This window comes from Arvicanthis niloticus, chromosome 15 (assembly GCF_011762505.2).
Source record: "Arvicanthis niloticus isolate mArvNil1 chromosome 15, mArvNil1.pat.X, whole genome shotgun sequence".
NCBI lineage: Eukaryota > Metazoa > Chordata > Mammalia > Rodentia > Muridae > Arvicanthis > Arvicanthis niloticus.
Genome location: NC_047672.1, coordinates 1,801,204 through 1,813,330, shown reverse-complemented (window position 1 = coordinate 1,813,330; position 12,127 = coordinate 1,801,204). Strand labels below are relative to the sequence as shown.

General features: G+C 37.1%; 1 protein-coding gene across 15 annotated transcripts in view; it reads left to right on the top strand.

Annotated features, from left to right (window-relative positions):
- The window catches only part of Kmt2c (lysine methyltransferase 2C), a 212,319-nt gene that overhangs the window by 168,865 nt on the left and 31,327 nt on the right, over window positions 1–12,127 (top strand). For all 15 annotated transcript variants that reach the window (XM_076913271.1, XM_076913265.1, XM_076913264.1 and 12 more), the window contains 6 exons: window positions 164–456; window positions 1,778–3,597; window positions 4,644–4,755; window positions 7,316–7,394; window positions 8,859–8,922; window positions 10,661–10,893. In XM_076913271.1, the coding sequence (XP_076769386.1) occupies window positions 164–456; window positions 1,778–3,597; window positions 4,644–4,755; window positions 7,316–7,394; window positions 8,859–8,922; window positions 10,661–10,893 (2,601 nt within the window). The remainder of the gene's footprint in view (window positions 1–163; window positions 457–1,777; window positions 3,598–4,643; window positions 4,756–7,315; window positions 7,395–8,858; window positions 8,923–10,660; window positions 10,894–12,127) is intronic.

The window sequence follows — 12,127 nt, the reverse complement described above, 5'->3', positions numbered from 1 at the left end:
ATCCCAGCACTTGGGAGGCAGAGGCAGGCGGATTTCTGAGTTCGAGGCCAGCCTGGTCTACAGAGTGAGTTCCAGGACAGCCAGGGCTACACAGAGAAACCCTGTCTCGAACCCTCCCCCCTCCCAAAAAAAAAATCCCAGCAATTTGTTTCTTTCCATTTAGCGGCAGAAACTGCGTGAAATCATTCTTCAGCAACAACAGCAGAAGAAGATTGCTAGTCGCCAGGAGAAGGGGCCTCAGGATACAGCAGTAGTGCCTCACCCAATGCCCCTTCCACACTGGCAGCCAGAGAGCATCAACCAGACTTTCACTCGACCTCCACCTCCCTATCCTGGGAGCACTCGATCACCTGTTATCCCTCCACTAGGACCTAGATATGCAGTTTTCCCCAAAGATCACCGTGGACCATATCCTCCTGAGGTTGCTGGTATGGGGATGAGACCTCATGGATTTAGGTAATACTTTAATTTTCTGCTAGATTTAAATTGATATTGGACAAAAAAACTGGACAAATACCATTACTATTTGGCAAGAAATTGTTATGGTTTTCTACTTCTTTTTATCACTATGAGATACAGTCATTAGTTATTGTTTTTAGCTAAGGATAGATCATGGTCTTCTTTCCTCTAAGAACTCAAAAATGACATTTTGTCATTAAGTATCTACAGAATGACATTACAATCTTAATAATGTAGATTATCATGCCAGCCCAATCATAGGTTCCAAAATGTAGTTACTGAGTCCTAATGAAACTTCTTACACTATGACATAATAATGATACATTTTATTCTTTTTGCTAAACTGTAAGATGTTTGTTGAGAGTTCCAGATTGGAAAGGTGCCTCCTTTTAGAGACTGAGTGATATAGTTGGGTTGTAAAATGGGCCAACATGTATGACAGATGCACACTTACTACTCTTGTAAGGAAAATGCTCTTTAACATGTGCTTCTTAGAGGACACACAATTTAATCTTATGCTTATGTCTGTTACATTCTTTTCCCTTTTTTATTCCACCTTAGTTGTAATTTACATCCATTGCTGTTTTGTGTATTTTAAAAATTGTATTTGTGTGTGTAGGATGTATATGTACATGTGTGTGTGGAGGTAAGAGGTAGATGCTGAGTGTCTTCTATTGTTCTTTCCCTATATTTTTGAGAATAAAGTCTCTCATTCAACCTGGAACTCACTGATGTGGCAAGACTAACTTCCTAGTCAACCCTAGGGATGCTCTCTTTTCTCCCTCTTACCCTACTAGGATTATAGGCATCACCACCATGCTTGGCTTGTTTGCATGTGCAAGCACAATGTCGTTGTGCTTGTCCAATAAGTACTTAGTGGCTGAGCCACCTGTCTAGTCTGTGTCTGTCTGTCTGTCTTTAAAAATTTCCTACTTCAGTGTGTGAGCCACAAGACACACGTGGTAGCCAGAAACCAACTTTGTGGAATAAATTCTCTTCTTTATGTGCTCTGGGAGTTAAACTCCAATCATTCACAGGGCAAACACTTTTACCCATTGAGCCATCCCTCTATTCCAGTTTTGTCCATTTTTTAAAAAAATTTAAGGATGTATGTATGTATGTATGTATGTATGTTGATCATGTTCTCCTCTCTTCCAACTTCTATCACAATATCTTAATATTTTCACTATCATTGGACTTAGCAACAGTATTTTTTTTTCATCTGTAGACTAACTTAAAACTTCTTTTTTTCTTTTCTCATTTCAATTCTTACTATAACTTAATTATTTGGATTGTTTTGTTTTGTTTTGTCTCTTAGATTTGGCTTTCCAGGAGCTAGCCATGGTCCCATGCCAAGCCAAGATCGCTTCCATGTGCCTCAACAAATACAAGGATCTGGAATTCCTCCACACATAAGAAGACCAATGTCTATGGAAATGCCTAGACCTTTAAATAACCCACCAATAAATAATCCAGTTGGGCTTCCTCAGCATTTTCCACCACAGAGTCTGCCAGTTCAGCAGCATAATATACTAGGCCAAGCATTTATTGAGTTGAGGCATAGAGCTCCTGATGGAAGGTCACGGTTGCCATTTGCTGCTTCTCCGGGCAGTGTTATAGAGTCACCTTCTCATCTTAGACATGGAAATTTCCTTCCCCGACCTGATTTTCCTGGACCTAGACACACAGACCCCATAAGACAGCCTCCCCAGTGTTTAACTAATCAGCTACCTGTGCATCCAAATTTAGAGCAGGTCCCACCTTCTCAGCAAGAGCAAGGTCATCTTGCCCATCAATCTTCTATTGTCATGAGGCCCCTAACTCATCCTTTAAGTGGTGAATTTTCTGAAGCTCCTCTGTCAACATCTACCCCATCTGAACCACCACCAGATAACATAGAGATAGCTGGTCAGTCTTCAGATGGCCTAGAGGAAAAATTAGACTCTGATGATCCTTCTGTGAAAGAACTGGATGTGAAAGATCTTGAGGGAGTTGAAGTCAAAGATTTGGATGATGAAGATCTAGAAAATTTAAATTTAGACACAGAAGATGGCAAGGGTGATGACCTGGACACTTTAGATAATTTGGAAACCAATGACCCTAACCTGGATGACCTCCTAAGGTCAGGTGAATTTGATATCATTGCATACACAGATCCAGAACTTGACTTAGGGGATAAAAAAAGCATGTTCAATGAGGAATTAGACCTTAATGTCCCAATTGATGATAAGCTAGATAATCAGTGTGTATCAGTTGAACAAAAAACAAGGGATCAAGGAGACAAAACTATCATTCTTGAAGATAAGGATTTGCCACAGAAGAAGTCCAGTGGTACCAGTGAGATAAAGACAGAAGCCCTGTCTCCCCACTCTAAAGAGGAAATACAGAGTGAAATTAAAAACCATGATGACAATAGAGGTGATGCTGACACTGCGTGCTCACAGGCTTCTGCTCAGACTGATCACAGTGACAGAGGAAAGACTGCTCTGTTGACTACTGATCAAGATATGCTTGAGAAAAGAAATAACCAGGAGAATGCTGGTCCTTGTGTCAGTGCCACTCATGGGTCCACTCCTTTGCCTGCTCAGGATGTGATGAACTCTTGTGACATAACAGGATCGACTCCAGTTCTCTCAAGTTTACTTTCTAATGAAAAGTGTGATAGTTCAGACATTAGGCCTTCGGGGTCTTCCCCACCAACTCTGCCCATCTCACCATCTACTCATGGGTCAGGTTTGCCTCCTACTTTAATAGCACCACCTGGCCCTCTATTGGATAATACCATGAATTCTAATGTAACAGTGGTCCCTAGGGTAAACCATGCTTTTTCTCAGGGTGTGCCAGTAAATCCAGGATTCATTCAGAGCCAGTCTTCAGTGAACCATAATTTAGGTACAGGGAAACCTACGAATCAATCTGTGCCTCTCACAAATCAGTCCACCAGTGGCATGCCTGGACCGCAGCAGCTAATGATTCCTCAAACATTAGCCCAGCAGAACAGAGAGAGGCCCCTCCTTCTAGAGGAACAGCCTCTGCTTCTACAAGATCTTTTGGATCAAGAGAGGCAGGAACAGCAACAGCAAAGACAAATGCAAGCCATGATTCGTCAGCGGTCAGAACCATTCTTCCCTAACATTGGTAGGAAATTCCTTCTGTCTCAAAATAAGTTACTGGGGGTATTTAAGTACATGCAGCATGCTTGTAAATTTTTATTATCGAAATTACATTTGGATCAATGTAATCTGAGTATTTTCTTTCTTCTCTGGTCTTTAAACTGAAAAGAGGAATTTTAGATTCCTTCCAGGTCAGTCAAAATGTAGATAACCTTGAATTGTGACCTCATTTAGTTCTGCTTTTTATGGTGTTAATGGTGGTTTTCGTTTTATCTGCCAATTATTATGAGAAGATAAATGTGATGACATTATGATAGAAACAAAGCTTTGTGTTCTTTTGTGTACAAGTGTTTGGTAAAGGTTTTTTGCATTTTGGTTTTTTATCCCCCACAGAAGCTTCTTGCATCTTATTTTTGTTGGTTTAATAATTTTAGTAAAAACACAAGTTCATGCAGCCCAAATACTTCAGTGCCTTTCCTAGAAGAATTAAAAGTCAACAGGCATATATCTGAGGAATACAATAACAAAAAGTATTGTATCAACATGTGGTACAAATTCTATTATATGACTCTTCTTTCCACTTATATGCAAAGAGATACTCTGTCAGTATCCTCTTCATACTTGTATTTTGTAGATATATTCTGGAGGTAATGTTAGGTTTTTCTTTCTTTTAAAAACTGATAACTAATTTAGTGGAATTCTTTAGTATTGGAAATAACTGCAAATTCTCATTCCTTTTATTGCAGTATTTAAAAAATTCATTCTAATTGGCACTGCAAAGGTTTGAACCAATGGGAATTTCATTGCTGAACGTCACTGTTATGATCCCCTATAGACTGAGGGCTAATATATTAAAGTATGCTTCAGTTATAGACACCTAAAATGCAGCTAAATTAGGTTGTTACCATTTATAGACTTCCCTATGTAGTGTATAAACATGATTATTAAATGATAAGGTATAAGAATTTATAAATTATGTAATAGTGATACTTAAGCTTACCACTTAGTATATCTTGAACCATGAAATAAGTATTATGAAATTAGTAATGTCAAAATACATTTCTTCCTTAGATTTTGATGCAATTACAGATCCTATAATGAAAGCGAAGATGGTAGCCCTTAAAGGCATAAATAAAGTGATGGCACAGAACAGTCTCGGCATGCCGCCCATGGTAATGAGCAGGTAGGTACTAGTGCCCTTTTCTTCCCGGGCATATGGATATGCATGCAAACACCCCTACTTCTTAGAGCTCATCAAAACTCAAAAGCCTGCCTTCTGGATGTAAAGAGTATTTAAACTTAGCTGGATGCATGGGATTAATTTCCTTTCATTTTAGAGAAAATAAACAATAAAATACCACACAAACTGACTTGGCCACTGAGGAAATTTAAACTGGTTTTGTGTGTTCATTTTTTTATTTAAAGAAGTGTTAGCACTAACATTTTCATTCAAGAAGCTCAGTGGTTAAGGAAAATATTAATTTAGCTCTGAAATGAAATATTCTTCAAATGACTTTGAATTAGAGAAGGGAAAACAGCAATTTATAGGACATTTGGATACTAGGATTGGGATTTAACATCTAACAGATAAATGGAAATTGTGCATTCAAGAAGATTATTAGAGTTTAGTAATCGTTAAGTTACAGTGGTTGTGTACCCCAGTGAAGTATTTCTTGAACCTTGATCATTTTACAACTTCAGAATTATTTGCGTGCCCCCACCACTACCCTTTTAAATGCAGTTTCGTTACCTTTCTATCGACCTACTGAATGGGATTTTATAGGAATGGTGTCTGAATGCTTGTAGTTTTGACAAGTACCTTGAATGATTCTTTGTGCTGTATCACTGTTTCTGATTTCTGTCAGAATAGTAATAAGATCCTCAATTTATTGTAATGTTCTTGTTGAAAAATTATAATAGTAATTGATTATAGAATTGAATTATAGAGTTTGTATAGATTGAAGATACAGATATATGCTTTATGTATAATGAATTGTATAATACATTATGATTAAGACTCATTTTTGAGGTCAAAGTAGAGATTGTGGTTTGTAAATATTTTTAATACTGAGCTGGATTTATTAGCACTGTTCCTCTTTCAGAGTAACTTTATGGCATAAACCTTTTTAACCTTAAAACCTGAAACCTTTGAAATTCTTCTCAGATATATAGATAATAAAAATACAAATTGAAAATGAAACAGACATTTGTAACCTAGTTAATAATCTCTGATTATATTCATGATATATGTATTTCACAATGCAACTTAGCTGTACGTTTTATAACAATGTAAAGATTGGTAATGACCTATTATGAATGTATAACAGGTAATAGGAAAATCTCGTTTCCTACTGGTGAGAGTATAGTACTACTAATATTTAGTACTGTATTTTAACTTGATTCTCATTGTCAAGGAAATGCTAGATTTTGTTTGATCCTTAATTTAAAACATGGGCCCCAGAATAGAGCTCTCAGCATCTCATATGTGTTTAACATACTTGTGTCTGGCTATTAGACATGGAGTGCTTTGCCAGCCATGTGGTAAGTGTGCTGGGGAACATTATGAGTGCTTTAAAGAACTAAAGTAGTCCCTTCTGAGAGTAGTGTGATGTGTTAGATGATGATGGAAGACAGCAGATGATAATCAGATTGAGATTATTCTGTAGCAGAACTGTAGTAGGGAGAAGGGAGATAAATGAATCAGACTTCTGAGAAAGAAATCACAAATATACACTCTAAAGTCTAATAACACTTACATGCTTCTTTACAATATTTTTGGACCTATTTTGAAACTGTGTTCTATGTATATCTTAATATGTTAAAGCAATCAGTGGCTTAAAAATTTAATAAGACAGATATGTTTTCAAGTAACCCATAATGATCCCATGCCAGTTACTAGTTTAATTGGAATAAATAAGGTTTTACCAAGTGGATTTAACTATAGAGGTTAGTCACTAGTTTTATTTTTTTAAATTTGGTTTGATCATTATATACAAATATATACAAGAATTGTGAAATTGTTTGAGGTACTTTTGTTTTAGACTATAAAAGAGCTAAATAGCACCCCCTATACTCCACCCCCAGTGTCTGGATCTGTAGCCCAAGTTGGCATGAAATTCTTAGATAGCTCAGGCTGGCCCCGAACTTGTGGCATTCCTCCTCCCTCAACCTCTCATCAAACACCAAGCTCAATCTAGCTGGGTTTTTTTTTTTTGGTTTTTTCAAGACAGGGTTTCTCTGTCTAGTCCTGGCTGTCCTGGAACTCAAATCTGTAGTCCAGGCTGGCCTTGAACTCAGAAATCCGCCTGCCTCTGCCTCCCAAGTGCTGGGATTAAAGGCGTGCGCCACCACCGCCCGGCCTGTCTGTTCATTTTTAATAAAGATTGCAACTATGAAAAAATTTTTTAGTTTGCCAATTGAAGCTAGATTTTCACCGTAATTGTACCATAAAAAAAATATTTTTGTAAAACCTAAGAGAACCCAAGCTCTGCAGTAGTTTAGCGGGCTTTTTATGCAGCCTCACTGGTTCCCATGGAGATAGTTGCCTCACCATTCTGAGCCGTCATCCATTGTAATAGGAAGGTGCTGAGTGAGTGCATACTGAGAAGAGATCTGTTGAGCACTCAGATGCTGGTTGTCAGAAGTCTCCAGTGGGAATCATCGTTACTCCTCTCTTGCCTGGAAGAGAGCATTATTAGGTATCCATGTAACATGTCATTGATTCCGTGTGCTTTCCTTTACAGATTCCCCTTCATGGGCCCTTCAATGGCTGGAACACAGAACAATGAAGGCCAGGCCTTAGTGCCACAAGCTGTAGCTCAGGTAATGCTGCTAGGATCACTGGTTTATGGAAGACACGTGGACCTATGTCTTACCAAATCCAAATCATAGTGAAGTTCCTCCTTTGAAAGAAATAGGAGCCGATCTTCTGGCAACACAGTGAAACAAAGATGTGTTGTTGCTGTGTAAAATAAAGACAGGTTTAAAACTGGAATTTCTGCAAAGGACTTGCACACATTAATGATAGAAAGTCACTTGGAAGAAGGCGAAGTGCTTTGGGCTTCTGGCTTTACATTCATTCTTACTCTGGAAAGACATTTCATATCCTGCTAATTGGAATTAATCCATCACATTTAAAATGTAGCATTGTTGGAAACAGGAAAATGTCTATAATCATTCTATTAAGTATAATTATTCCTTGAGATGACTTTGGGTTTGTTTTTTTTTTAATATTGAACATCTATAATCAACTCAGAGTTTAAACATTGATGCTATGTTCATGTTATGAAGTCTGGAAGCAATGACTCTTTTCCTGTGCTATTGTCTGTGTTGATTTTTAAAACATGTAGTTGCCTGGTATGAGGGGGGCCTTGTTCTGTGTACTTTTGGGATTATCTAATACTCTGCCACTTATCATTTATATTTATTATACAAATAATTTATGCTTTTTCCCTATTAAGAGTATAAACACCCTTTGATGATATTAAGAGTATAAACACCCTTTGATATACTACAAAGGCATAAGGGTTGTAGCTGAGTTTTCTAAATTCTTGGTTTTACTATGAATTCGGTGTGCACTTTTAGCAAGTTCTTGAGCTGCTTTACTGTGCTCTGTCAAATGTTGCATCAGCTTCCCTGCAGTGCCATAAGATTGAACACACCGTATTCTGGCTGTTGAACACAGCTCATGTCTAACAGAACTTGAATCAACTCAGTAAAGATTTTTTTCCAAGATTCTATTTATCAGGTCCTGGCCAGGAAATTGTGAAATTATCAGCTACTAAAACACCATAAAAGAAGCAAAGCATATTATTAGAATGCAAGACTAACATTTTAATGAGTGCATTTTCTTTTATATGTCTACTATATTAATTCTTGTTATAATTAGCTTTTTGTTAATACAGTTTAGTGAATCTAGAACATGTGTTTATGAATTTATTGACAAAAGAAACCAGGTAGGCATCATCAAAACATCAGATTCATGTGGATTTTTAGCTTAACTATGCAAGATATTATTTGCCTTAATATTTCAGATGAGTAATTCATTATTTTCTATTCAACTAAATATGGAAAATATAATTCAGAGATGATAATAATAACTGTTTGGTATTAAACTGTTGCCCAGCTAACTTATTCTAGTATTTATAAGAGAAGAAAAACTTTAAAGATGTTTTAGAAAATTAAAATTTTTCTTTTTCTTTCATTATTTTTTCTTCATTTTGAAGTTTTCCCCTCCTTAAATTGAAGTATGGAATTAAACATATTTGTAAATTTTACTTATTTTAGGATGGCAGTATAACACATCAGATTTCTAGGCCTAATCCTCCAAATTTTGGTCCAGGCTTTGTCAGTAAGTATAAATCTAATAAGTTACCTGTTCTCTGGGGATTGCTTGTTTGAGTCTATGTGTGCTGTTTTGAAGCTCGGAATTAGTGTAGCGTGTTACTGTAACCTGAGGGCCCTCCTCTCGGATCAGAGCTCACTCTTCTAGGCATCTTACAGCAAGGCATGTGTTTTCATTGCTTTTTTCCACTGTGCATGAAGAATAAGTTAGAAAAATACTTTAATGCAGGAAAACCATCTTCCCTATTTTCTTCAAGGTTAATTTTTTTAAAATAGATTTGCCTCTTTCCAATCTGTAGCATTAAACTTTGTTTGCTTTCATGACAGTCTGCCTATGACAAGGACACTAAATGGGGAAAAAACAAAGGGAATATGTTTAAAAGAAGCTGGGTTATAGCATGGTGTGAAGGTCAAGTGTGCAAGATGCCACTGAACCCTTCTAGCTGTCCTTAGGGGTCCCAAGGTGGTTCAGGATAGCATTTAACGTTCCCTCAAACTGAACCTTTCTGAAATCTTCAGACTGTTTAGCTAACTTTTTTCACCATTATCTTTCATTTTGCTCACCTCTGCTCTCCTGGTTCCAGAAACCAGAAAGGCTTTCCTTGCGGTAGGTCTCATTCTACCAGAAGCAGAACTTCTGAAACCTTGTGAAAAAGCCTGTTCTTGACAAAAGCCCTTCAAATTTAGTGCACTAGATTGCACCTTCATACATATACTGGAACTTCTGGGTTTAGGAACAAACCCAAAGTCTGACCTTTTGAAATTCCCCCACATCAATTATGATCATAATTTGAATACATATTTGTATTAAAAATAAGTAAACTACTATGACCAACTGGCTTTTTCTGGCTGTATTGTGCCCATTGGATTTGGTTGGATCTTAATGTATGACAATATTCTGTTATCATTGATGTTATTTTCAGCTAATATCCTTCTAGGATTGTGTTTTTCTTTGTCTTGTAGTCAGTCAAAAAAGAATACTCAATTTTTCACTACATGAGATAACCTTTTTTGGGGACTTAGCAACAATGGAATAATGTGCTCTGAGAGAACAAGGAGGGATCTTAGTTAAAATAAGAAACAATGGGGAGAGGGGTTAGCCGTCTGTGAGAGATGAGAAGGCTTTGTTTGGTTAGCTATCACTTCCCCTTGTAGATATAGAAATTACAAAATTAATGGAAGTTACCAGTGTTTTTAACTTAATTTATTTTCTTTATAAAATGTAGACTTCAAAGTGCTTCTTTTTAACGTTTTCTGGGTTTCATCTCCCTGTTTCATTTTTCCTCCACTACTAAGATGTAGGGAAGACATTTTAACCTCAAGAGAGATCAGCATGGTAAATGGCTACCTAATCCATGCTCTGGATGTTAGTGGGATAGATCTTCCTTGCCTCTTCATTCTGTACCATTGAATTAATAAAATACACATACAACATTTATATACAACTTGGTTTATGGATTAGATACTTTGATGGATCTTTTGGAAGATTGGAGTTGCAGAACTTACAAGCATTAAGTTAACTAGTATTTTAATTGAGCATTCTCTAGCTTTCTTGAGTAAATAGAATTTTCTAGAAGCTGATACTGCATAGTTATAAAGGTCTCTAATAATTAGGATTTTATTTTCAATTTTTCTTTTAAATATTCACGATAAAATCGTGTCTTTTTACAAATGAATTTGCTTAACTTTTAATATCTTGGACTATTTAGAAAATTAACACACTTGAATATTGATTCTTCCCTCAGATGACTCTCAGCGTAAGCAGTATGAAGAGTGGCTACAGGAGACTCAGCAACTGCTTCAGATGCAGCAGAAGTATCTTGAAGAACAAATTGGTGCACACAGAAAATCTAAGAAGGCCCTTTCAGCCAAACAGCGCACGGCCAAGAAGGCAGGGCGAGAGTTCCCAGAAGAGGACGCAGAGCAGCTCAAGCACGTTACCGAGCAGCAGAGTATGGTTCAGAAACAGCTTGAGCAGGTAATAGACAGGATTGTAAAATGGAAGCTGCCTGCAGCTGAAGAGCTGTATTAGTGTTCATTCATTCAGTGCCTCAGGATTGTGGTTATGCTATTAAGTAGCATGCACATTGTACTCCTCTGGGAAGACCTCTCTCACTAACTGAGGGAGCGGCTGCCTACGCCTGGCTGAGTGATGCTTATTGCCACTGAAGAGATCTCACAACTCTGTTTGAGAACTATTTTATATACTTTCCATGACCCTGGAATGATGGGATTGTTTCCTTGGTACTAGTAAATCACTGCACCAGGGGTGGTTGCACACACCTCTAATCCTAGCACTTGAGAGGCAGAGACCTTTACAAGTTTCAGGCTACCCATATCTAAACAGTGAGTTCTAGGATAGCTAGGGATAAATAGTAAGACCCTGTCTTTTTTTTTGTTTTTGTTTGGTTTTAGTTTTTGTTTTGTTAAGAACAAAAGAAAAAATTAAATCACTGTGTAGTACACATACTCTCACATCATTTGATAGACTAAGGCTTTCTTGAAGACAAGACCCACAGAGATACTCTGTGTTGAAACAAGAATCAGATCTGCCAATTATTTTACCTCATTCTTTGTTATCTAATTTTTAATGAAAAAATTAACATTTGAATCACTATGACTCATTGTCATAGCATATTTTTATGTTTATCTCTTATTTGCTCTTAAGAGTCACCCCTGAAGTAACGGTAAGAGCTGTAGCTCAGTGGTGCGATGCTCACCTGGCATGTGTGAGATACTAAGTTCCCTTTAAGTGCCTTCAAAACAGTGACACCAAAGAAAAGAGGAAGGAAAAATAAAACTGGAATACCTTGAAAAAAGGGTCTTATTTCCAAAAAAATAAAACCACCAAGGCCAAAGAGTTGTAAAGCTTTAACATTGCTGTAAATAAAAAGTTTGAAATGAAGTGTGCAAGATGAGTTCAGAACTCACTTATAGTTATTTACCTAAATGGATTATTGCCTTAGACCTCTTATAAATGCTTACTCATGAATGCTTATAGTAGCTTTATCCAGTGTCATCCAAAACTAAAGTAGGCTGGGAACAGGGTCACATCACTGTTATCCTAGCTATGAGAAAAGGCTGAGGTTCATGAGTTTAGTACCAGCATATGTAACACAATGAAATTCCATCTCAAGGAGGAAAAAGGGAAAAAAAGATAACCACATCCCACCACCAAAGGTTTGGGATGATTAAATAAGTTTGGTACACCT